General features: G+C 43.3%; 1 protein-coding gene across 1 annotated transcript in view; it reads left to right on the forward strand.

Moving 5' to 3' along the window:
• The window catches only part of ap3b1 (adaptor related protein complex 3 subunit beta 1), a 242,097-nt gene that overhangs the window by 119,404 nt on the left and 99,057 nt on the right, over positions 1-23,636 (forward strand). The window contains exon 20 of the mRNA XM_033018603.1: positions 2,872-3,013. Within this exon, the coding sequence (XP_032874494.1) occupies positions 2,872-3,013 (142 nt within the window). The remainder of the gene's footprint in view (positions 1-2,871; positions 3,014-23,636) is intronic.

Raw genomic sequence — 23,636 nt, forward strand, 5'->3', positions numbered from 1 at the left:
TAGCACGCACTCTGCTCCATCTATTATAGACAGTAATTAAGGCAGCTTGACCTGCCACCTCGTAGCAAATACAACATAATGCCCTAATTATAACTTTATTAACTTAAGTCAGGTCTTAATGATTTAAAAAAATGATTTATATTGTTTTTCTTGTATGGAACAAATGATATCTGCAGTTTAAATTAATTCTGGCTTTTCATTGCTGTAAAACTTTACAAACACAGTTACCAATAAAGACCACTCTTTAGATTATCTTTGGAAATTATCCGTGGTAAGATCAACACTATTAATCATCAGGAGAGATGGTGGAAATGTGCCAATTTTCCACTGAGTTGAATTTGAAAAGTTGTACATCTTTTGTTAAAGAATTCGGTGGGGGGGGGGGCTTCCAACTGAAGTTAATGGGATTCACAGTGGTTTGTATGTGATGGATGTTTTCACATTGGTGTGTAATTTTGGTCTACTATCAGTCAAGATGTGCTTCCACGTACGCCGATGTCGAAATGACAATGCTGCTTCTGCTCCTCATACCCATTGAAGGTCCTTCTAACTGAACACTAAACAGTGCCATTATATACAGTGCCCTCCATAATGTTTGGGACAAAGACACGTCATTTATTTATTTGCCTTTGTACTCCACAATTTGAGATTTGTAATTTTTTTTAAATCACGCGGTTAAAGCGCACAATGTCAGATTTTAATAAAGGCCATTTTTATACATTTTGATTTCACCATGTAGAAATTAGAGCAGTGTTTATACATGGTCCCCCCATTTCAGCCCACCATAATATTTGGGACAAGGCAATGTCATGTAAATGAAAGTAGTCATGTTTAGTATTTTGTTGCATATCCTTTTCATGCAATGACTGCTTGAAGTCTGCAATTCATGGACATCACCAGTTGCTGGGTGTCTTCTCTGGTGACGCTCTGCCAGGCCTGGCCATCCTATTTTTGCAGCTAACCAGTGGTTTGCATCTTGCAGTGTAGCCTCTGTATTTCTGTTCATGAAGTCTTCTGCAGACAGTGGTCATTGACAAATCCACACCTGACTCCTGAAGAGTGTTTCTGATCTATCAGACAGGTGTTTGGGGATTTTTCTATGTTATAGAGAGAATTCTTCTGTCATCAGCTGTGGAGGTCTTCCTTGGCCTGCCAGTCACTTTGTGATTAGTAACCTCACCAGTGCTCTCTTTCTTCTTAATGATGTTCCAAACAGTTGATTTTGGTAAGCCTAAGGTTTGGCTGATGTCTCTAACAGTTTTATTCTTGTTTCTCAGTCTCATAATGGCTTCTTTGACTTTCATTGGCACAACATTGGTCCACATTTTGATAAACAGCATTAGAAGTTTCCAAAGGTGATGGAAAGACTGGAGGAAAGACTAGGTGCTGAGAGCTCTCTTATACCTGCATTAAGGAGGCAATTAACCACACCTGAGCAATTACAAACGCCTGTGAAGCCATGTGTCCCAAACATTATGGTGCCCTGAAATGGGGGGACTATGTATAAACACAGCTGTAATTTCTACATGGTGAAACCAAAATGTATAAAAATGGCCTCTAATAAAATCTGATAATGTGCACTTTAACCACATGTGATTTTTTTCTATTACAAATCTCAAATTGTGGATTACAGAGGCAAAAAAACAAATGATGGGTCTTTGTCCCAAACATTATGGAGGGTCCCGTAGATATTGACTGTCTCAGGATAGATAAGGCATCGTGATTACTCTCACATTTGTTTGGTTTCAGGGTGGAGAAATGTGGTTTTTAGAACGATTTTGTACCTGCAATGATCTTCACACACAATTTGCAACAAGGCATTCACCTGTTCTTTTCTGTAACCATTAATATCTAGCAATTGAATTTCTCCTAAATTAAATTCCTTGAAATTTTCACCATCCTCACTTGTGCGGCACAGTGGGGCAGCGGTAGAGTTGTTGTCTTACAGCCCCAGTGTCCCGGGTTCAATCCTGACTACAGGTGCTGTCTGTAGGGAGTTTGTATATTCTCCCTGGGACCGCGTGGGTTTTCCCCGGGTGCCCTGGTTTCCTTCCACATTCCAAAGACATACAGGTAAATAGGTTAATTAGCTTTGTTAAAAGTGTAAATTGTCCCTGGTGTGTAGAATAGTGCCAGTGTACGGGGTGATCGCTGGTCCACGCGGACTTGATGGGCTAAAGCTTCCACACTTATTTCTCTAAAGTAAAGTCTAAAGAATATTTCCTAATTTCCCCTTCTGCGTACTTTTGTCTTAAACTTGCCATGATATTATTTTTTGCAGCAACTGGTTGTAATCTAATACTCATCCCTCTCAGAACAATTCACAATCTTGGAAGGTGGTAACAGGTCGCTGGCTAAAATCTTCAGCTTTTACCAGCTAGTCTTGTGCAAGCATTTAAATATAAAAAGGATAGACACAAAATGCTGGAGTATCTCAGTGGGACAGGCAACATCTCTGGGTAGAAGGAATGGGTGACGTTGTGGGTCGAGACCCTTCTTCGGACTAAATCAGGGGAGAGGGCGACGCATAGATAAGGAAGGGTAAGGTGTGAAAATGAGACATCAAAAGAGATTAGAGAAGTCAATATTCATATTGCTGGGGTGTAATCTGTCCAAGCGAAATATGAGGTGCTGATATTCTGATTCTCATTCTGATCAGCAAATTGTTTTTCGAATACATTAGAGGTTCATCATGTGAGTACTGTGTGTAATAGTTTATTACTTTTCTTCATGTGATTGTATATTCTGGGCAAAAATATTGTGCCAGAATTAGTTTATTTCAGAAGCCTAGTTATTTGTATATTTAGTTTGAAAAAGATAACGTGGAAACAATATTCATTGATTTTGTTTTTGCAATGTTTTCATCATTAGTGAAAGCAGCTGCACAGAAAACGGCCAAACCAAGTCGAAAAACGTACAATCTGCAACTACTAGTGAGTCTGAGGAAAGTTCATCGCAAGATAGTTCTGAATCTGAGAGCGATTCTGAAGTGGACAGCACCATAAAGCGAAAGGTAATTTAACCATTTGTTAATTGAGAAGACAATTCATCTTCCTCTTTGGAGGGAGATTTTCTTCTTGTATGGTGTAAGCAGTTGGTACCAATGTAGAAGAATATATTTTTATTTCATTGATGATGAAGACCAGAATGACAAACAATTACCACGTCAGGGTGAAAGGAGAATTGGAGGAAGGCCTGTAGTAGTGGAGTTCCATGTACCTGGTCTTCCTGCCCTTCATGGTTCCATTTGTTAGTGTTTATAGAGGCACAGCATGGAAACAGCCCAGTTTGTCCACCGAGTCCATGCCGACTATCGATCACCTGTTCACACTAGTTCTATGTTATCCACTTTTGCATTCACTCCCTACACATTCGGGGCAATTTACAGAGGCCAATTAACCTACAAACCTGCTTGTCCTTGGGATGTGGGAGGAAACTGGAATGCCCTAAGGTATCCCGCACGTTCACAGGTGGAATATGCAAACTCCACATGAATAGCACCCCCGGTCCGAATCAAACTTTTGTGTCTGGCTCTGTGAGGCAGCAGCTCTAGCAGCTGCGCCACTGCGCTGCACAAAATGTGTACGTTTGCGAGGTACGGGCAAAGTAGCCCCATGAGTAACTGCAGAGTATAATGTTGATGGTCTGAAGAAGGATGTCGACCCGAAACGTCACCCATTCCTTCTCTCCAGAGATGCTGCCTGTCCCGCTGAGTTACTCCAGCTTTTTGTGTCTATAATGTTGATGATATTTGCCACAGTGTTGGAGTGCTGAGGTGGAGGCATTGAATGTGGTAAATGAGGAGCAGTGAAATAGGCTACTCTCTTGATGGTGTGATCTTCCCAATTGTTGATGGACCTGTGCACACCCAGGCAAGTGGAGAGTATTCCATCCTATTCTGGACGTGTGTTACAGATGGTGTTTAGACTTGTTGATGTGTCAGGAGGGTGAGCCAATACAACAGGATACCTGGCCTTTGACCTGCTCTTAGGGTCACATTATTTATTTGTCTGGTCCAATTCAGTTAATGGTCAATGGTAACGATGGAAATATTAATGGTGGGAGACTCTGATGGTCAAAGATCTTTGGTTGGATTGTCTCTTGCTGTTGACTCTAACTGCCTGGCACTTTTGTGAAGTCATCAAGGATTGATGAGAACATTATAGCAAATGTGGAGGAAAAACAAGGAAATATTTCAGACCATTTCTGTTTCCCCTCGATTCCGATTCAGTATCATTTTACTAAGTTATCTGCTGATCCACGTAGGAGGGAATGCTGGCCAAGTGTAACAGAATTACAGTGTCTGCAACAAAAATACTATTACCATGTCTGAATGAAGTGAGAATTGGAGGAGAAGCGACAGGTCGTAGAATTCCTCTTAGCAAGTATTATTATTCTTTGTCGTTTGTGGGTTTGAGAAGCTGGCAAAGGAGCCTCGGTGAGTAACTGCTTAACATCATCCAGAGAGCAGCCAATGGTCCTCATTTACCAGCCTGAACATTCATTTCCTCCAGGTTTAGTCGGTAAAAGTGTGAATGTAATTGTAAGCCAGAGCCAAGGTGGAATGCAGAGTAGAGAATAATATTGAAGACCATTTTATTTCAGTTAATGTTTTTTTTTCTCAGCGTGGGATTGATGTTATACTGGCTTGAATATGGTATTCCCCTAATCAACGTGTACCTTTCCACTTCTAAGTAATTTCAGCTCCAGAAACCTTGAGTGGTGAATAAAACAAATAGCCAGCAGAGTTGCAAACTTCCCTGTCAAAGTATTTTCAATTCAGCTAGTGCAATTTTACTTTATTTCACTCTGTACCTTGTGTACAGGATCAAAACTTGCAGTTAAAATATGTTGAACATTTTAAATATTATTTAAATAAATTAACACAAGCATTATAATAAATAGAACTAATTGAAGAAAGCATTTAATTCGAGGCACAATAGGGTGGACATACAGAAACTATTTTCCAGGATGGAAACATCAAAGACTACAAGGCATAGCTTTAAGGGGAAAAGGGCATTTAGTTATGCTGCTCCCTTCGCATGGAACCAGCTGCAGAATGAACCGAAACTTAAGGAGCTGGTTTCTCTAAACAGATTTAAATCCCTTCTTAATGATGTTGAAGTGGGCTCTTCTGTCTGTACATGCTTTGTTTGATGATGTTCTGACTGTGACTCTATTTATATGTTCTCTGTTGTTTTTAAATTATTGTCTGTAACTGTGGAACTGTGTTGCTGCCTGTCTTGGTCAGGACTCTCTTGTAAAAGAGATTTTTAATCTCAATGAGACTTTTCCTGGTTAAATAAAGGTTAAATAAATAAAAAGGTGAGAGGGACAAAGTTTAAAGGAGATGCGCTGATCACTTTTTTTTTTTTTTGCATCGAATAGCCGTGGGTGCCTGGAACACACAGCCAGGGGGTGCTGGTTGAGAAAGATACAATGGTGGCATTTAAGAGATTTAAGCCCCATGGATATATAGAGAATGGAGGAATATCAGCTATGTGCAGGCGGATAAGAGTTGGTCTTGGCATTATGTTTGGCACAGACTTTGAAGGGCCTATTCTTGTGCTGCACTGTTCTGTGTTCTCCAATTAACATGTCACACAGATTTTTCACATGGCCCCCTCCCCTGACATCCCGCCACACATGCCCAGGTCAGCTCAAATTGAGAGAGAACCCATTTCTTCCCAGTCTCTCGTATCTCTTGGAATTCCCTGAGCCCTTCCACTATCTGCAACGCACAAGCCAGATGCCATCCTCCTCCCAGCAGTTTATGCTCATTTACAGAAAGGCCTGCCGACTCCTTGCTCCCTGAAGTGTAAGGGACTGATTTTACCAGTAAGCACGTAGTTGTGGGTGTGCTAGCTCAGCAAGTGGTGAGCAACTCCACATGTCCAGCCATATTCTGACGAAGATAAATAAGCAAACTGCCATTGGTTGGGATGAAAATTCTCGTGCATATCGATAATTTTAATGATCCGTATCAGAAAATGCTTCATAGAGGAGTAATGTTAAAATACATTGTGAATTTCCGGAAGAATATTGAATTCAACTAAAACACAGTGCTGGAGTAACTCAGCAGGTCAGGCAGCATCTGTGGACGAGATGGATACGTGATGTTTCAGGTCGGGACCATTTTCAAAGAGTTCAGTTCAGTTTAGTTTATAGTCATGTGTACTGAGGTACAATGAAAAGTTTTTGTTGTCATACAGTGCGAAAACTGGCCCATCGACCCAACTTGTCCACACTGAGCAACATGTCCCATCTACACTTGTCCCATCTGCCTGTGTTGGGACCATATCCCAGTAAACTGTCCTATCCATGTACTTGTCTAAATGTTTCTTAAACGTTGCGATAGTAACAGCCTCAACTACTACTTCTGGCAGCTCGTTCCATACACCCACCACTCTTTAGATGGAAAAAGTTATGCCTCAGGTTCCTATTAATATTCTAATTTATTTACTGGCACATTTGCATTTGAAATACCTGATGACATTTTATAATTGCAATGTTTTCTTTTGTAAATTATATTGATTAAAACTTGTTAAATTTTAATTTTCTCAAGATTGAGATTGAAATTAACTTCAGATTTTTTTACGATAAACAAGAAAACTTTTGTGCTGGAAACTTTCAGCAGGTCAGGAAGCATCTGTGGAAAAAGAAACAAAGTTCACACTTAGGATCTGATTAAGGGCCTCCAGCCTAAAATATTAATTTTCCTTTACTTTCCGCAAATGCTACCTGACCCGAGTGTTTCCAATATTTTCTGTTTTTTTAATGAAAGAAATAGAAATGGAAGTAGAACCTGTGCTGCCATTTAACTGGTCTAGTTTTGTTTAGAGATACAGTGCGGAAACAGGCCCTTCGGCACCATCCTGCACACTAACACTATCCTACACATGCTAGGGACAATTTACAATTATACAAAGGCAATTAACCTGCAAACCTGTACTTCTTTGGAGTGTGGGAGGAAACCGGAGAAAATCCACGCAGGTCACGGGGCGAACGTACAAACTTCGCACAGACATGCACACGTAGTCAGGATCGAACCTGGGTCTCTGTCGTTGGAAGGCAGCAACTCTATTGCTGCGCCACTGTGCTGCCCAAATGATCTTTGACCCCTTGGCTCTATTTTTTAGCAAAACCTCGATAAACCTTGCATCCATATAATTTCAAATTCTTTTTGAGCCTTGAGTATAATTATTTGACCTACTGCAACGGAGGACTTCTAAAATTCATACCTTCTGTTGGATTTCTCCTCCTCTCAGTCTTGTTGATCCTTGTCATGAGAATGCAGTCCCTACTACACTTCCACCAGGGGAAACATTCATGCAACATCGTCAGGGCTCTGTCAAATGAAACACGTCTACATATTTACACTAAAGACTTTGTTTACACCATATCTTTATCATTAATGCATAGAAGTTTTAGTTTAAACTTTCATTATAGTTATATAAAATGTATATAATATGTGTGCAAAATTATGAGCCATAGATATGGAAGATTGTTAGAACCATTATCCCAGGGTGGACAGTCCAACATTAGCAGGCATAGCTCTAAGACAATAGACAATGTCGACAAAAGTGCTGGAGAAACTCAGCGGGTGCAGCAGCATCTATGGAGCGAAGGAAATAGGCAACGTTTCGGCCCGAAACGTTGCCTATTTCCTTTGCTCCATAGATGCTGCTGCACCCGCTGAGTTTCTCCAGCACTTTTGTGTACCTTCGATTTTTCAGCATCTGCAGTTCCTTCTTAAAGACAATAGACAATATGGGTGGAAAGGTCCAACATTAGCAGGCATAGCTATAAGGTGAGAGGAGGGAAGTTTATGGAACTGGCTGGGACAAGTTGTTTTGCACAATGATGGGGGCCTGGAATGCATTGCCAGGGGTGTTAATGGAGGCAGATACAACAGTGATGTTCAAGGGATATTTTGATAGGCATGTGGAAGTGCAGGGAATAGAGGGATATGGATTAGGTACAGGCAGATGAGGTCCTTTTAACTTGGCATCATGTTCGACAGAAACATTGTAGACCAAAGGACCTGTTCCTGTGCTGTACTATTCCATGTTCCTGTGCTGTACCATTCTTTAGATATGTTCCAAACATGTCCTGAATTTGTTGCTCCTGCCAAGCTGACATTCTGCCAGATCGAAGGAGCGTTTGGGAAGTCTCAATCTCGATGCGTCAGTCATTTTGGATCTTCAGATCCAATGTGCACTTGGAGATAAATGTCAATGCAAGTTCCTAGATTTTACTTGTAAAATTCTGCAGGGTGATCTGCAAGTTCCTAGAAATACTTGTAAGCTAAAGTTAAACTTTATTGTGTGGAAAAGTGCTTTTGTTTTATTTGATCTTGTGCAATTATATAATGTATTGCAATTTGACAGAGGCTAAAAAAGATGCGTTGCTCAAAGATTAGTGTAAGAGAAATGGGTTCTGATTCATGGGGCACTGGGACCGGCACTGGTTTGGAGTAATTTGAACTGCAATGGGACCTGTGTTCTGATGAATCACATCACTGGGATTTACAGACAGGCCTTTAAACTAATTTTAGTTGGGGGGGAGGGGTTGCTTTTTCAAGAGAGGGGACGTTTAATAAATCAAAAAGAAACGAGAGGGCAATAGCACAGAGAAGTTAAGGGGTGAATGAAAATCAAATCTGACAGGAAGGGCAGAAAATGTAAGCAGAAATGCGCAGCAGAAATTGAAAGCAGAGAAAGTAACAATTGTAAAAAGTCAAAGCTTAGGGCTCCTTATCTGAATGCACGAGGCATTTGTAACAAGATAGATGAGTTGACAGCACCAATAGAAATACATGAGCATGATTTAATAGCTATTACAGTGATGTGGTTGCTGGGTGACTGGGATTGGGAACTCCATATTCCAAATTATTTGTTGTTTCATAAGGATAGGCTAAAAGGAGGAGGAGGCATGTTGATCAAAGACAGTATCTGTGGACTGATCAATGAAACGGGTGCAATCTGTTTAGGTAGGAATTTTGTATAGTAGGGAGAAAAAAGATGTGGTTGAGAGTGGTCTATGCGGCCCATTTAGTTGAGAGATACAACGTTGAAACAGGTCCTTCAGCCCACTAAGTCCACGCTGACCATTGCACTGGTTCACACTAGTCTGTTATCCCACTTTCACATCCACTCCATGCACATCAGAACAATTTACAGAGTATAATTGACCTACAAACCTGCACGTCATTGGGATGTGGGAGGAAAGTGGAGGCCAATTCTTTGGCTGCTTTCAAGAGAGAGTTAGATAGAGGTCTTAAAGATAGCAGATTCAGGGGATATGGCGGGAAAGCAGGAACGATTGTGGATGATCAGCCATGATCATATTGAATGACGGTGCTGGCTCGAAGGGCCGAATGGTCTACTCCTGCACCTATTGTACAGAGCACCCGGAGGAAACCCATGCGTCGCAGGGAGAATGTGCAAACTCCACAAAGAGTCGCTTAAGTTGTTTCGACATATTAAGGCAAATAGTAAGTAGAGAAATATCAAAAGCATGTAAGAAAAGAATTACAATTATCATGGGTAGTTTTATTCTGCAAAATGTGTCGGGAAACATTTCTCAGAGTAATATGTTATGGAATCTATCCAGGAGTAGACTATTTTAGAGACATGTGTCTTGTGATAGGTTGATTAATGTCCCTGTCCCTGATTTTTTTTAGGCGACTATGCTGTCCCCACATGGTCGCCGGGGTGTCACCTGTATGGTCGTGAGTAGTCTCAGCCCAAAGAATTGTAGCGTTTTTCTGGTCGCTGCTGGATTTTGAAATGTTTTAAACTTTTCGGCGACAGTTGGCTTGACGCCAATGAGCGTAGCTTGACTTCTCCTGACGTCGGTGCCATCGTAGGTTATCACCAGGATGACGTAGGTTGTCACCAGGATGACGTAGGTTGTCGCCGGTGCTGACTTCGGTGAATTCCATTGGCGACTACCTACGTCAGCCGGCGACAGGTGCCAGCGACTGAATTGTCTTACCTTGTCGTAGCTTGTCGCGCGTGGACATAGGTTGTCGTAGGTTGTCATAGGTGTGGTCGTAGGTGGACGTCCTAATGGGTCGCCGGTTGTCGGTAGCTTGCCGTAGCTGGACGTCGACTAGGCGGTAGGTTGTTGTAGACATTGACATAGGGGGGTCCAGTCGCCGTTTTTTCGGCGACCTGCTACGACTATGACAGTCGCCGGCAGTCGCCGAAAAAATCGCCAAAGTGGGACAGGCCCATAAGGGATCTTGTTGTTAAGGATGCTCTTAAAAATAAATGATTACATTGTGAAAATCCAAATACAGTTCAAGAGGACATGTTGGATACAGAACCAATGTCCTCAACTTTAATAAGTTGAGCCCTTATTGAAAGAGTTGTCGTTCAATAAGAATTACAAGAATACACACTACTCTCTGCCCAGGACAAGAAGGCTCTGCAGAGAGTAGTGCGTTCGGCCGAACTTCACTCGCCCCTCTACAGGATTTATACATCAGAAGATGTAACTCCAGAGCCAATAAGATCATGGGAGACTTCTTCCACCCCTACAACGGACTGTTCCAGCTGCTACGGTCAGGCAAACACCTCCGTTGCTATGCTGTGAGAACGGAGAGGTTGAGAAGGAGTTTCTTCCCAGAGGCCATTAGGACTGTAAACTCCTACCTCACCAGGGACAAACTTTACTGTACCAATCTACTGTTTTTTTTAAATTGCTGTTTTTTTCCTTATTCCTTCCTCCCACAATATGTAATATGTAAAAGAATATGTGATTCTGGTCCATTCTGTTTGTAGTTTGTTATTTGTTTGTTTGTTTTTTTTGCACAAAGTCCGCGAGCATTGCCACTTTTCATTTCACTGCACATCTCGTATGTGTATGTGACGAATAAACTTGACTTTTGACTTGTCTATATTAGGAAAGCTCAGTTGATGAACACGACAATTCCTTAAGCAAATATTTCATGAAGCTCAGCCGAAATGTGTCCTAATCAGAACAAAATGGATTTAATGAGAAAAATGGGCCATTCAGGATTAATAGTTCATGTGGTGACTTTTGCGTATTGCCTCTATTCTTACACTCATGTACTTGAGTATTATTGTTTACTACCTATAATAAGGTTTTTATTAAATTAAATGCAAAAAATAAATTTCACTGTACTTAGATACATGTGACAAAGTACCATTGAAAACAAAATGCATGGACTAACATTCAAATGCATAATTTAGGGAAACATGGTTGCTATGATGATTGTGTGATCATACAAAGGGAAATAAACAGGCGCATGGTGCCTTCATGAATGAATCTAGTGCAGGCACCGAGTATTGAAAAAAAAAATTCTGATCCTTATTTTTAAATATAAAGAAACAAATTGTCTATATCTTTCTGTCCGATCTGTTTATAAGTGTGAACAAAGTGGTATCAGTGGGAGACCTGTCAATGCATTTCGTTTGTCAATGATTGTGTATAAATGTGGGCAGAGTAAGAAATAAAATTTGCACAGTAAAATACGATTTCATTTGCCTTCTCAGCAGCTCCATTGCTCGTGCTGTGGTGTGAAATTTTCATTTTACACAGTTTGCAAGCATAGGCTATAAATTATGCATTGAGCTGGAGAAATCCTCACTCTCCGGCTTTGTGCCACAAATGCACTTATCTAGGTTCCATCTCTATTACCAGAATGAATCTCTGATTCAGGAATATTTGATCGGATATGGTTTTAACTTCATTATTTGTTTCTGTTATTAAGCCTTTTCGGCGACTGTTACTTTGTCTGTCTGTCACAGGGAAATCGAGGTAGCTGGTGACTGGATTGTCATGCATTTTTCTTCTTTAATAGAATTTTTTATTATTGAAATAGTTACATCTGACATTTTAGACAAATGCATTGAAAAATATAAACCTGAGGTATTTAACATCCCTGACAGTTGAGATTGTCACTCTTGTTAAAATAATCTGCTTCTTTTTACTTCAGACTTTTTAAAATTAAACTACACATCCATTTCTTTGTGTAGAGCGGACTAATGATACATTAAAGTAAAATAAATTGTTAAAAGTTTATCTGATTGAACTGATTGCGTGAGTTGCACAATTACAAGCGAGAGGTGTTGCGTTTTGGGAGGTCGAATGTAAGGGAAAAGCATACATTTAACGGCAAGACTCTTGGCAGCAATGATGTACAAGAGGGTTCTTGAGGTCCAAGTTCGTGGCTCCCCTGAAAGTGGCAACACAAGTAAAGAAGGCATATGTTACCAGACTGATTCCTGGGATGTCAGGACTTTCATATGAAGAACGACTGGATAGACTCGGCTTGTACTCGCTAGAATTTAGAAGATTGAGGGGGATCTTATAGAAACTTACAAAATTCTTAAGGGGTTGGACAGGCTAGATGCAGGAAGATTGTTCCCGATGTTGGGGAAGTCCAGAACAAGGGGTCACAGTTTAAGGATAAAGGGGAAATCTTTTAGTACTGAGATGAGAAAAACATTTTTTACACAGTGGCGAATCTCTGGAATTCTCTGCCACAGAATGTAGTTGAGGCCAGTTCATTGGCTATATTTAAGAGGGAGTTAGATGTGGCCCTTGTGGCTAAAGGGATCAGGGGGTATGGAGAGAAGGCAGGTACAGGATACTGAGTTGGATGATCAGCCATGATCATATTGAATGGCTGTGCAGGCTCGAAGCGCCGAATGGCCTACTCCTGCACCTTTTTTCTATGTTTCTATGTTATGCTTGCCTTCATCTGTCGGGGCATTGAGTATAAGAGTCGGGAAGTCATGTAGCGGCTTTATAAAATTTGAATCAGCTGCATTTGGAGTATTGTGTGCAGAGTGGTGGATGGCTGGAACTCACTGCCGCGGGTGGTTATTGAAGCATATACAATCGCTTTTAAGAGATATTTAGATAGGCACATTGATATTCAGGGAATGGTGGGATATGGACCATGTGCAGGCAGAGGAGAATATGGCACGGGCATTGTAGGTCGAGGGGCCTGTGCTGTGCTGTGCTGTGCTGCATTCTGTATGCAATCTGTCCCTCACAGATTATGAAATGGGGATCAAGGAATGTTGGTAAAGGAGTAGATTTTGTGTTGTTTTAAGTCTATTTCACCATGTGTTAAATTCAGGTCAGTTTGTGCCTCCAGCTGGCAACGTTGTCACCCTTCTGCCGCGAGCCAGCTATCAAGCTCTTCAAATTTTCAGTGTTAATTGTTTCAATGAAATCCATGTTAGAAAGGCCATGTGCTTTCAAAAGGATTTCTCTGGGTGCTCGACACAGGTTTAATGAGATACTAATGTAGGTACTATTGCGATGTCTAAGAAATAGTTAGACAGGTACACAGATAGGATAGATGGAATGGGCCAAACTCAGGCAGGTGTGGCTCGTGTAGATGGGGCATGTTGGTCAGCGTGGGCAGGTTGGGCCGAAGGGCCCATTTCCACGCTGTATGACTGACTCCATGAGATTCGTGGGCAGTTGAACAATGTGATTATTGAGAAATACTGGGCAGTGATCTGTTCAAGATGGTTTGATGCCCAAAACTGATGCTAATGCTCTTGCCAGTGTTCATAAACTTGAAGCAATGCTTCCTGCCTCTTGAAATCAAAGCCAAGATTTCTGTTGTGAATTACGCCTTTTTTTTTGTCAACAGACAATAGGTGCAGGAGTAGGCCATTCGGCCCTTTGAGCCAGCACCACCATTCACTGTGATCATGGCTGATCATCCACAATCAGTACCCCGTTCCTGCCTTCTCCTCATATCCCTTGACTCCGCTATCTTTAACTTTATCTAACTTTCTCTTGAAAGAATCCATAGAATCGGCCTCCACTGCCTTCTGAAGCAGAGAATTCCACAGATTCACAACACTCTGTGTGAAAATGTTTTTCCTTATCTCCGTTCTAAATGGCCAACCCCTTATTCTTAGCCTGTAGCCCCTGGTTCTGCACTCCCCAACATCGGGAACATGTTTCCTGCCTCTAGCGTGTCCGATCCCTTAATCTTATATGTTTCAATAATATAACCTCTCATCCTTCAAAATTCCAGCCCAGTTGCTCCATTCTTTCAACATAGGACAGTCCAGCTATCCTGGGAATTAACCTTGTGAACCTACGCTGCACTCTCTCAAAAGCAAGAATGTCCTTCCTCAAATTTGGAGACCAAAACTGCACACAATACTCCAGGTGTGGTCTCACCAGGGCCCTGTACAACTGGAGAAGGGCCTCTTTGCTCCTGTACTCTTGTTATGAAGGTCAACGTGCCATTAGCTTTCTTCACAGCCTGCTGTACCTGCATGCTTACTTTCAGTGACTGATGTACAAGGACACCCAGATCTCGTTGTACTTCCCCTTTTCCTAACTTGACATCATTGTAGCGGACGCGGAGTTGTCCGTTAAAGAGCGAGGCAGACTCGAAGTTTGTCCGAAATACTGGTTCTTTATTGTACACTAACTCTCCTCACTCACCAACACTGTTGACGCGATTAACCCTTAAATACTCCCCAGGGGCACCCGTGACCACACTGTCTCTCGTCATTGGGACACGTATCCGCTCCCCCCCCCCCCAAGAGTCGAAGGTTATGTACAGTGCGTGGCTCATCGCCCAGTGCCGCCACATTACCCCTGCTCCCCCAGAACCGGAGGCACAAAAATGGACAGGCAGCCGAACAAGGTGGCTGGACCTCGTATGTACGTCCCCACACAAAAGTTTATTTTCTGGTAAGGATGAACTAGGTGGGACCCGAGATGGTGGATGCCCTCGATGGCGAGGCTGGGCCACCTGGACTGGCTCTCTCAGGTCCAAATGGGCCGGCTTCAAACAAGCCATCGATACGGTCTTCCCCCCCGACCCCCCATGTCCAATTCAAAAGTCGTGGGCCCGTGCCGTAGCAGCCGAAAAGGGCTTTCATAAGGGCGCTGCAAGGGCGACCTGTGGGCGTCGCGGCAGAGGAAGACTTACTGACAGTCCGCAAGAGCCGGCGACACGTGAGATGGAGCGATACCCTGTCGAGACGTTGGGACAGGAGACAGGGCGCCGACCCTCTCCCGCAGTCAGACCAACATGGATAACGGCGACAACTGGGGGCCGCCAGCGATTGGGATAAACTCCCCGGGCACGGTCAGTGGAACGCCGTAAACCAACTCGGCTGATAAAACCTGCAAGTCCTCCCTTGGGGCGGTGCCAATCCCTAGCAGGACCCACGGCAACTTGTCCATCCAACCGGGACCGGTGAGGCGAGCCTTCAAAGCGTCCTTAATCCGGCGGTGGAAACGTTCCACCAACCCATTCCACTGGGTGCGATAGGCCATGAGCGGTGGAGCTGAGCCCCAACAGGCGAGCCATTGCTGACCACCACTCCGACGTGAATTGGGTACCCCGGTCAGATGAAATGTCCAGCGATATCCCGAAACTGGCAACCCAATAGGCCACCAGGGCACGCACGCATGACATGGTCGAGGTATGGACAAGCGGGAAGGCCTCCGGCCACCGGGTGAAATGGTCCACCACCGTAAGCAAGTGTAAAACGCCGCAGGATGGAGGCAGCGGCCCCACGATATCCACGTGGACGTGGTCTAAACGTCGGTGAGGCAACGCAAAGTCTTGAACTGGCGCCCGGACATGCCGCTGAACCTTCGATGTTTGACAGGGAATGCACGTCCGGGCCCAATAACCGACCTGCTTCGGCAATCCGTGCCATGCGAATCTTGCAGCAACCAACGCCACTGTCGCCGGATGGATGGGTGGGCCAAACCATGAATGGCGTCGAAAACCCAACGACACCAGGCCGGCGGAACAATAGGCCGCGGCTGCTCCGTGGAGATGTCACACAGGACGGTGATGCCAGCGGAACCCAAAGGCACATCCTCGAGCACCAGCCCTGTGATGGCAGTGCGGTACGTTCTCATCTCCTCGTCCGTTAGCTGTGCCGCTGCCAAAGTGGAGTAATCGATTCCTGGAGATGCGTCGAGAACGGCCATAACAGCCGGGCGGGACAAGGCTTCCGCGACCAGGTTAGTTTTCTCGGCGATGTGGCGGATGTTTGTCGTGAACTCGGAAATAGCGATGAGGTGGCGCTGCTGCCGAGCGGACCAAGGGTCGGCCACCTTGGCAAAGGTGATAGTGAGGGGCTTATGGTCAGTAAATGCAACGAGGTTCCGGCCCTCCAGGAAATAACGGAAATGCCTCATTATAAAGCGAGCCGTTCCCGGTCGAACGTGCTGTATTTATGCTCCGCCGAATTGAGTTGGCGACTGAAAAAAGCGAGAGGCCGCCAGTGACCGTCTCCAAACTGTTCCAATACACCACCAACCGCAGAGGCCGAGGCATCCACAGTTAGTGCTGTAGGGGCATCGACCAGTGGATGTACCAGCATCATCGCCCGAGCCAATGCCTCTTTCGCCCCTTCGAAGGCTGCCACGGCAACGTCAGTCCACTGCACGTCCCGCCGCTTGCCTGACAACAGAAATAGCGGCCGCAGTAATCTCGACGCCGCCGGCACAAATCGGTGGTAGAACTATTATTCCGACGAATTTCTGCAAGCCCCGCACTGTGGTTGGCCGTGGAAACCAGCGAATGGCATCCACCCTGTCTGGTAGAGGGACCGCGCCGTGCTGCGTCACACGATGGCCCAAGAAGTCGATGGCCCGATGTCCAAACTGGCATTTATCCGGGTTTAATACCAACCTGAACTCGCTCAGGCACTGGCACAACAACCGGTGGTGTGCGCAATGTTCCTGCCGTGAATGACTCACCACCAGGATGTGTCCCACAGCATGTGCCCCACCATCCAGCCCCCGTCCCACAGTGTCCATCAGACGTTAGAATGCCTGCGGCGTTCTTAAGGCCGAAGGGCATACACACAAATTTGAAAAGCCCAAAGTGTGTGATGATCGCCATTTTGGCCACATCCTCCGGTCGCACGGGGATCTGATTGTATCCCCTGACCCGGTCGAATTTGGAGAAGACTTTAGTTCCAGCTAGATGGGCAGAGAAGTCCTGAATGTGTGGGACGGGGTACCGGTTTGCAATCGTAGCATCATTCAGGCGGCGGTAGTCGCCACAAGGCCTCCAGCCGCCGGAGACCTTGGGCACCATGTGCAAAGGGGAGGCCTGTGGGCTGTTCGATCGCCGGACAATTCCCATTGCGTCCTTCTTTTGGAACTCTGCCTTCGCAAGCCGGAGTTTGTCGGGGGCCAGTCTGCGGGCGCGGGCGCGAAGCGATGGTCCTGAAGTCAGAATGTGATGTTGGACCCCATGCTTTGGGTTGATCAAGTCAAACAGAGGGGTCAGGTTAGCCAGGTACTCTGCCAAAATTTGTGCCTAAATATTGTCCACCACCGCCACCAGGTTGTGAATTGGCACAACAGATGCAGCCAGGCGCAAGGACATTGCTTCGAGCGTAGAAGCGTGGACAAGGCACTGTCCCCTCACGTCCACCAGCAGATATTGCGCCCGGAGAAAATCTGCACCCAGCAATAGCTGGGTCACGTCTGCCTCTATAAATGGCCAAGAAAAATGGCAGGCGCCAAATATCACAGGTATTGTGCGGACCCCATATGTCCGTATGGGGCTGCCATTCGCAACATCATGGTGAGTACTGCTGCACAGATTTTTTTTTTAAATGTCTGAGCCCCTTGTGAATCCACTGAGCTTCTGGATTTTCTATTCTTTGGACAAAGACACTTCTCATTTCCGCCCTGATCAGCTGATCAGATATTCTGATATGGTGCATCTTTGCTGAAATTCTTGCCAATTCTGTATCATGTCTTCATTGACATATTTGAGGACATGGAGTCAATTTTTTAATTTTCATCCTCTGTTTCATTTTCTTCATGGATTTGGTCTTTACATATTTCTTTAAATCCTGACGATGATTCGATTGGCCTTGTATGCATTACCCTTGCTCTTCCCTATGATTGTCTAATGTCTCCTGAGATACGCATGTTCTATGATTTGCAATTTCCTTGTGTTTTATTATCCCTACTCCTCCCTGTCTTCAATAAGACTATTATGAAACTACTACTTGACCAGACTTTTAGCTGTCCTTTCCAATATTATGTTCTTCGGTTGATGTCTTTTGAAACACTTTAGAATATTTGATTTGGAAGGTAAGGGCCGCACATTAATGGCCCACAATTTTTTTTAGCCTGTTGGGAAAGATTGGTTGCATTCCATCAATCCTGTTCTCATTGAATCTCTTTTCTCCTCTTCTCTATTCTAGATCTTACATTTTCAGCTCCTATTAATACACTTCTTGCTTTGCCTTTATAAAATCAGACTTGCCTTCAATTTTTTCTAGTTTGAGGCAATCAATATTTACTAGAATGTTGCCTCGGTTTCAACAACTAAGTTACAGAGATAGGTTGAATAAGTTAGGTCTTTATTCTCTGGAGCGCAGAAGGTTAAGGGGGGACTTGATAGAGGTCTTTAAAATGATGAGAGGGATAGACAGAGTTGATGTGATCAAGCTTTTCCCTTTGAGAATAGGGAAGATTCAAACAAGAGGACATGACTTCAGAATTAAGGGACAGAAGTTTAGGGGTAACATGAGGGGGAACTTCTTTACTCAGAGAGTGGTAGCGGTGTGGAATGAGCTTCCAGTGGAAGTGGTGGCGGCAGGTTCGTTGGTATCATTTAAAAATAAATTGGATAGGCATATGGATGAGAAGGGAATGGAGGGTTATGGTATGAGTGCAGGCAGGTGTGACTAAGGGAAAAAAGTTGTTCGGCACGGACTTGTAGGGCCGAGATGGCCTGTTTCCGTGCTGTAATTGTTATATGGTTATATGGTTAATAGTTGATTGCAAGTTGACTACAATCCTAGTTGATCTAGTGCACTACAAATTCTAGTTTATTTCAATTTCTCCTTGTTTACAAGTTGACTACAATCATAGTTGATCTGAAATGTCCATTGTTTTCATCTCTGCAGATATGCCACCTAAACTACAAAATATTTCTGGAGTTTTCTGCTTAATTTCTGATTTCCAGTCTTTGCAGTATTTTGCTTCCAACCTCTAGTCCTTGACTTCTCCACCAAACGGAACAGCCTCCCACTATACACTCTCTAGATTCCTCATTGTTTTATAAGTTTTTGTCAGATCTCCATTTGGCGTTCTCTCCTTCGAAGAAAAGCGTCCTTGAAAAAGTTTCCTTAAAAACAGACAAAGTACAAATTGTTAAGACCATACAAAAGCTTTAATTTTTAACGTCTGACGGGTGTAGTTCTAGAGACCCAGAGGCAACAGTTTACATTTCTGAGTACTCCAGCAACACACATAGAAATACCAGAAAACCGGGGTTAATATACCTGCAGACAATATCAATTGCATGAGGTAATGTACCAGGGACCATCAGCCACCTACGAATATGGAGTTGTTTTTCACTCTTTGCCAAAAGCCAGGCATTCAAATGGCATTAGTAATCTCCCTTGGCCCCTTTCTTAACTGTGAACTATTAAACTTAAGTTTAAAAAAAAACTTTGCCATGATGATTTTGGCCAAGTATCCCATCATGCAATAGCAATTGGCTTTTTACAACAGGAGAGCTTAAATATGACAACAATCGATTAATAACTAACTCTTTCATTCCTTCCTTTTTATCAGAATCTGATAACCATTACAGTCCTTGGTTAGTACATAGTAGAGGCTTCAGACATTTCAGTACATAAGGAAGTCTCAGGTATTTCAATACACAGGTTAATACCGCGATTGGCAGTACAATAGATCCATAGTGAATTATCATTCCACATATTCCTTCGAATAAACTATACCCCGTTCTCTGGGCAGTTGCAATGACATTAGGTATTTAATGGTACATGGGAATTGCTCGTTATTCTCAAACAAGGTATCTTCCATGCCTTAGTTTAATTCACCTTCCACCCTGGTTTAAACAGGGTTTTGTACCATCCTTTAATTATCATACATGCCCCCCCCATATCTACGGGTCCCATTTACCCGCGGCTTAATCACTCGGGAACTACTAGATGCTGTAGTGAAAACAGAGTAGGTCCAACCCCAGAATAAAAGTAGGGTCAATAGCCACATTGTCCTTCTTGGTTCTCCGAACCATTTACAGTCACTCAGATTAATCCAACGAGGTGATCTTCAATCTTCTTGGCGGTTGATATTGTTGATACCACTTGGTACAGTTCTGTTCAACACAGTTTCAATTTCTTCCGTCCCAATACCTTATCAGTATGTAGTCTGACAGTATCAACTCAACCCTGTGTTCAACTGGTAGTGTCTTCTGCGCTTCTCGTGCCTTAGAATGCAGACCTGGCAAGGCATGGGTTAATTGCTGTGTATACATAATTAGTTAATCACTGAGGGCCTGTAGGTGAAACTTCCATACTTGAGTCGCACCACCAGTGGGTACATAGCCTGTGGTCACCCTCAGTTCAGAGCATCCTTCCCACAGCTCGCAGTCACCCAGCCCTGCGTCACTTGCAAATCTGCCAATGCCACCATCGCCATCACATTGCCTTACATCGGCATACTCTGTTTCTCGCAGATCTGATGGCTATCAATGCAATAGCAATTGGCTCTTTACAACAGGAGAGCTTAAATATGACAACAATCGATTAATAACTAACTCTTTCATCCTGACCTCGCCAGTGCATTCTTGTATCTGTTGTCCCTTATCCCAAGAAACATTCTTGTAAATCTCCTCCAGTCTCTCCATATTCTTCCCATGATGAGGTGGCCAGAATTGAAAAACATTTCTCCAATTGATAGCATAACTCTGTTCAGACTCCCAGAGTGCTGTGCAATATCTTGCTGCAGCTGCTAATGTATGTAAATGGCAGTGCAAAGGATGAAGCTCCCTTGTCTTTATACAGCCAAGGGGTAGCTCTTAAATGACCTGGATACATAAATCAGAGAATGGTTGAACTACATACCCCAAACACTGTAAACAACACTGTGTCCAATATTACAGTATTATACTATTGCACTATTTTCACATTTTCATTGGGATGGCACGGTGGCGCAGCGGTTGAGCTGCTGCCTTACAGCGCCAGAGACCCGGGTTTGATTGTGACTACAGGTGCAGTCTGTACAGAGTTTGTGCATTCTCCCTGTGACCACGTGGGTTTTCCCCAGGTGGTTCTTGGTTTCTTGGTCCTCCAAAATATTCCAAATGGAATTTAAACTGGAGGTGGTGAAGGGAGGGCTTAAGCCAGAAAGGGTTATTGGGAAGAAAGAGCTACTTTAAATTTAGTTGCATCTGGTTGGGTAACTATAGTTGGGTGGAGATTATTCCATGCTTTAATTGTGCTGGGGGAGAACGAATTGCTGTATACATCTGTCTTTGTAGCTGGGATCACAAATTGGATCGAATGCCCTCGTCTGCTCCTAATTGGTTTGGGGTTGGTGTAGGTCTTGTAGTCTATGTCGAGCTGACCATTTAACATTTTGTAAAAACAGGTCAAACGGTGAGCTTCACGTCTGTCTTGGAGAGGGTTCCACCAGGTGCTCCGGTTTCCTCCCACACTCGAAAGACGAACAGCTTTGTCGGTTAATTGGCTTTGGTAAAAATTGTCCCCAGTATGTCGGATAATGCCAGTGTACGGGGATCACTGGTCGGTGCGGACTCGCTGAGCCGAAGTGTCTTTTTCCGCACTGTATCTCCAAACTATACGGTATTGTATCATTTGGCATCAGCATCCTCTAGCTGGAGAGAGAAAGTTCAGCTTGGATTCATGCTAATATCCAGCTTGTCCCTCTGATAGAAAGTCCACAGATGTCGACGTTGAATGAGACCAAAAATGACTGAGCTATCAATTTGGCTATAATTGAGCATTTTGTCAGCTCTCGCTGTCCGTCCCTGTGTACAGAATATTCACCCATGGGATAAGTTTGCAATCTATAGATCCCTATGTTCAAAAGTTATCATGTCTTCGGTAAAGGTGAGAAAAACATGCACAAGGATGGGTTATTTCTGTCATTGGCTCCCTAATGCATTGTTTGACTCGCAATAACAAGTATAACCAAGAATCAGAGCTGCATTAGCTGCAGTGAGTTAGAAAGAGTTGAGCTAAGTTTCTGAGCAATTTTTTAATAAATATAATTGCTTTATGTTCTGAAAATTTATAACATTTATTAATAGAAAGTAATAAATATGTTCTGAAATTTTGTAACATTTATTAAAAGAGAGTAATTGTGAATTTTATTGCTCTCGATGAAGCTCTTCGCACTTTAAATGTAGCTGTATTTTATGTTAATGTAAAATACTTGCAGATTAGCTATATCTGAAATGGGAAGCAAATTATAATTTCACTCAATTCAGCATTGTTTTATCTTGAATTTAAGAACTTTCCTGATTCACCAGTGTGACATTTCAATTTCTCACATCAACTAACCTGGGACTCCTAAATGACAGGCAGTTTCTTTTTGCTGTCGACCTCTGCCCTGTTCGAAACTGCATTAAGACTGTCCAAACTCATTTTTCTTTGGATCCTTTGTGGCATCACAGAGAGACTGTCATCTCATCCAAACCCTGGAGCGATTAAACTGCAGACTCTAACCAAGTCTACCTCCACATATATAGTGGCGACCAACAAAAATGTTGCATTAAAATGCTCATACATTTGATATAAAACCGTACATCTTGGGTTGAAGGATTTGGAGTAAAATTTGTATAATCTAATACTTTAAACCATAGTCCTTAATTTTTAAAGGTAGACAAAAAATGCTGGAGAAACTCAGCGGATCAAGCAGCACATATGGAGAGAAGGAATAGGCGATGTTTTGGATCGAGACCCTTCTTCCGACTGATGGGGGGGGGGGGAAGAAAGAAAAAGGCAGTGACGGTAGGCTTTGTGGGAGGGCTGGGAAGGTGGAGGGGAAGGGGGGGGGGTGGGAAACTTTGCCTATTCCTTCTCTCCATAGATGCTGCCTCACCCACTGAGTTTCTCCAGCATTTTTTGTCTACTGTCTACCTTCGATTTTTCCAGCATCTGCAGTTCTTTCTTAAGCGCCCTTAATTTTTATATATTTTTGAAGATACCCTGAGAAATAAATGCTATTGAGTCTGTATTAAATGTAATTCATAATCCTCTTAAGAATGTTAACAAAATGCTGCAAAATTAAAACAATAAGGAACTACTCAACTAGATTTCGCCTATAAATTCAGTACTCCTGCTACAATGTATTTCCGTAACAGTGATGTTTTAGGGAACACTATTTGCATTATGCGGCCGAGTTGGTTCTAGCGTAATTTCAATTGTGTCATGGAGAAGGACTTAAAAGTTACTTTAGAAATTAATAAACTGAAAAAAAGCTGACTTGGTATGAGAAAACTTCCTAAGAAAAAATGGTTTCCTTATCACCTCCCCGCAGTAATCGCAACACCATTTGTCTTGTACCACAAGTGGCCATTGGATTTAACAATGGTTTCTATTGACACTGGTGCAATAGAAACCCTCAAAGGGCCGAATGGCCTACTCCTGCACCTATTGTCTTTTGTCCATTGTCTATAATAATACTCCGTTTAACAATATAACATACAGCCTTTAGCTTGCAGCGGCACAGTGGTAGAGTTGCTGCCTTGCAGCACCAGAGACCTAAGTTAATTGACTTCTGTAAATTGCCCTGCTTGTGCAAGATGCGATACAAGGATAACGTGGGACTAGTGTACGCATGATCGT

This window comes from Amblyraja radiata, chromosome 3 (assembly GCF_010909765.2).
Source record: "Amblyraja radiata isolate CabotCenter1 chromosome 3, sAmbRad1.1.pri, whole genome shotgun sequence".
NCBI lineage: Eukaryota > Metazoa > Chordata > Chondrichthyes > Rajiformes > Rajidae > Amblyraja > Amblyraja radiata.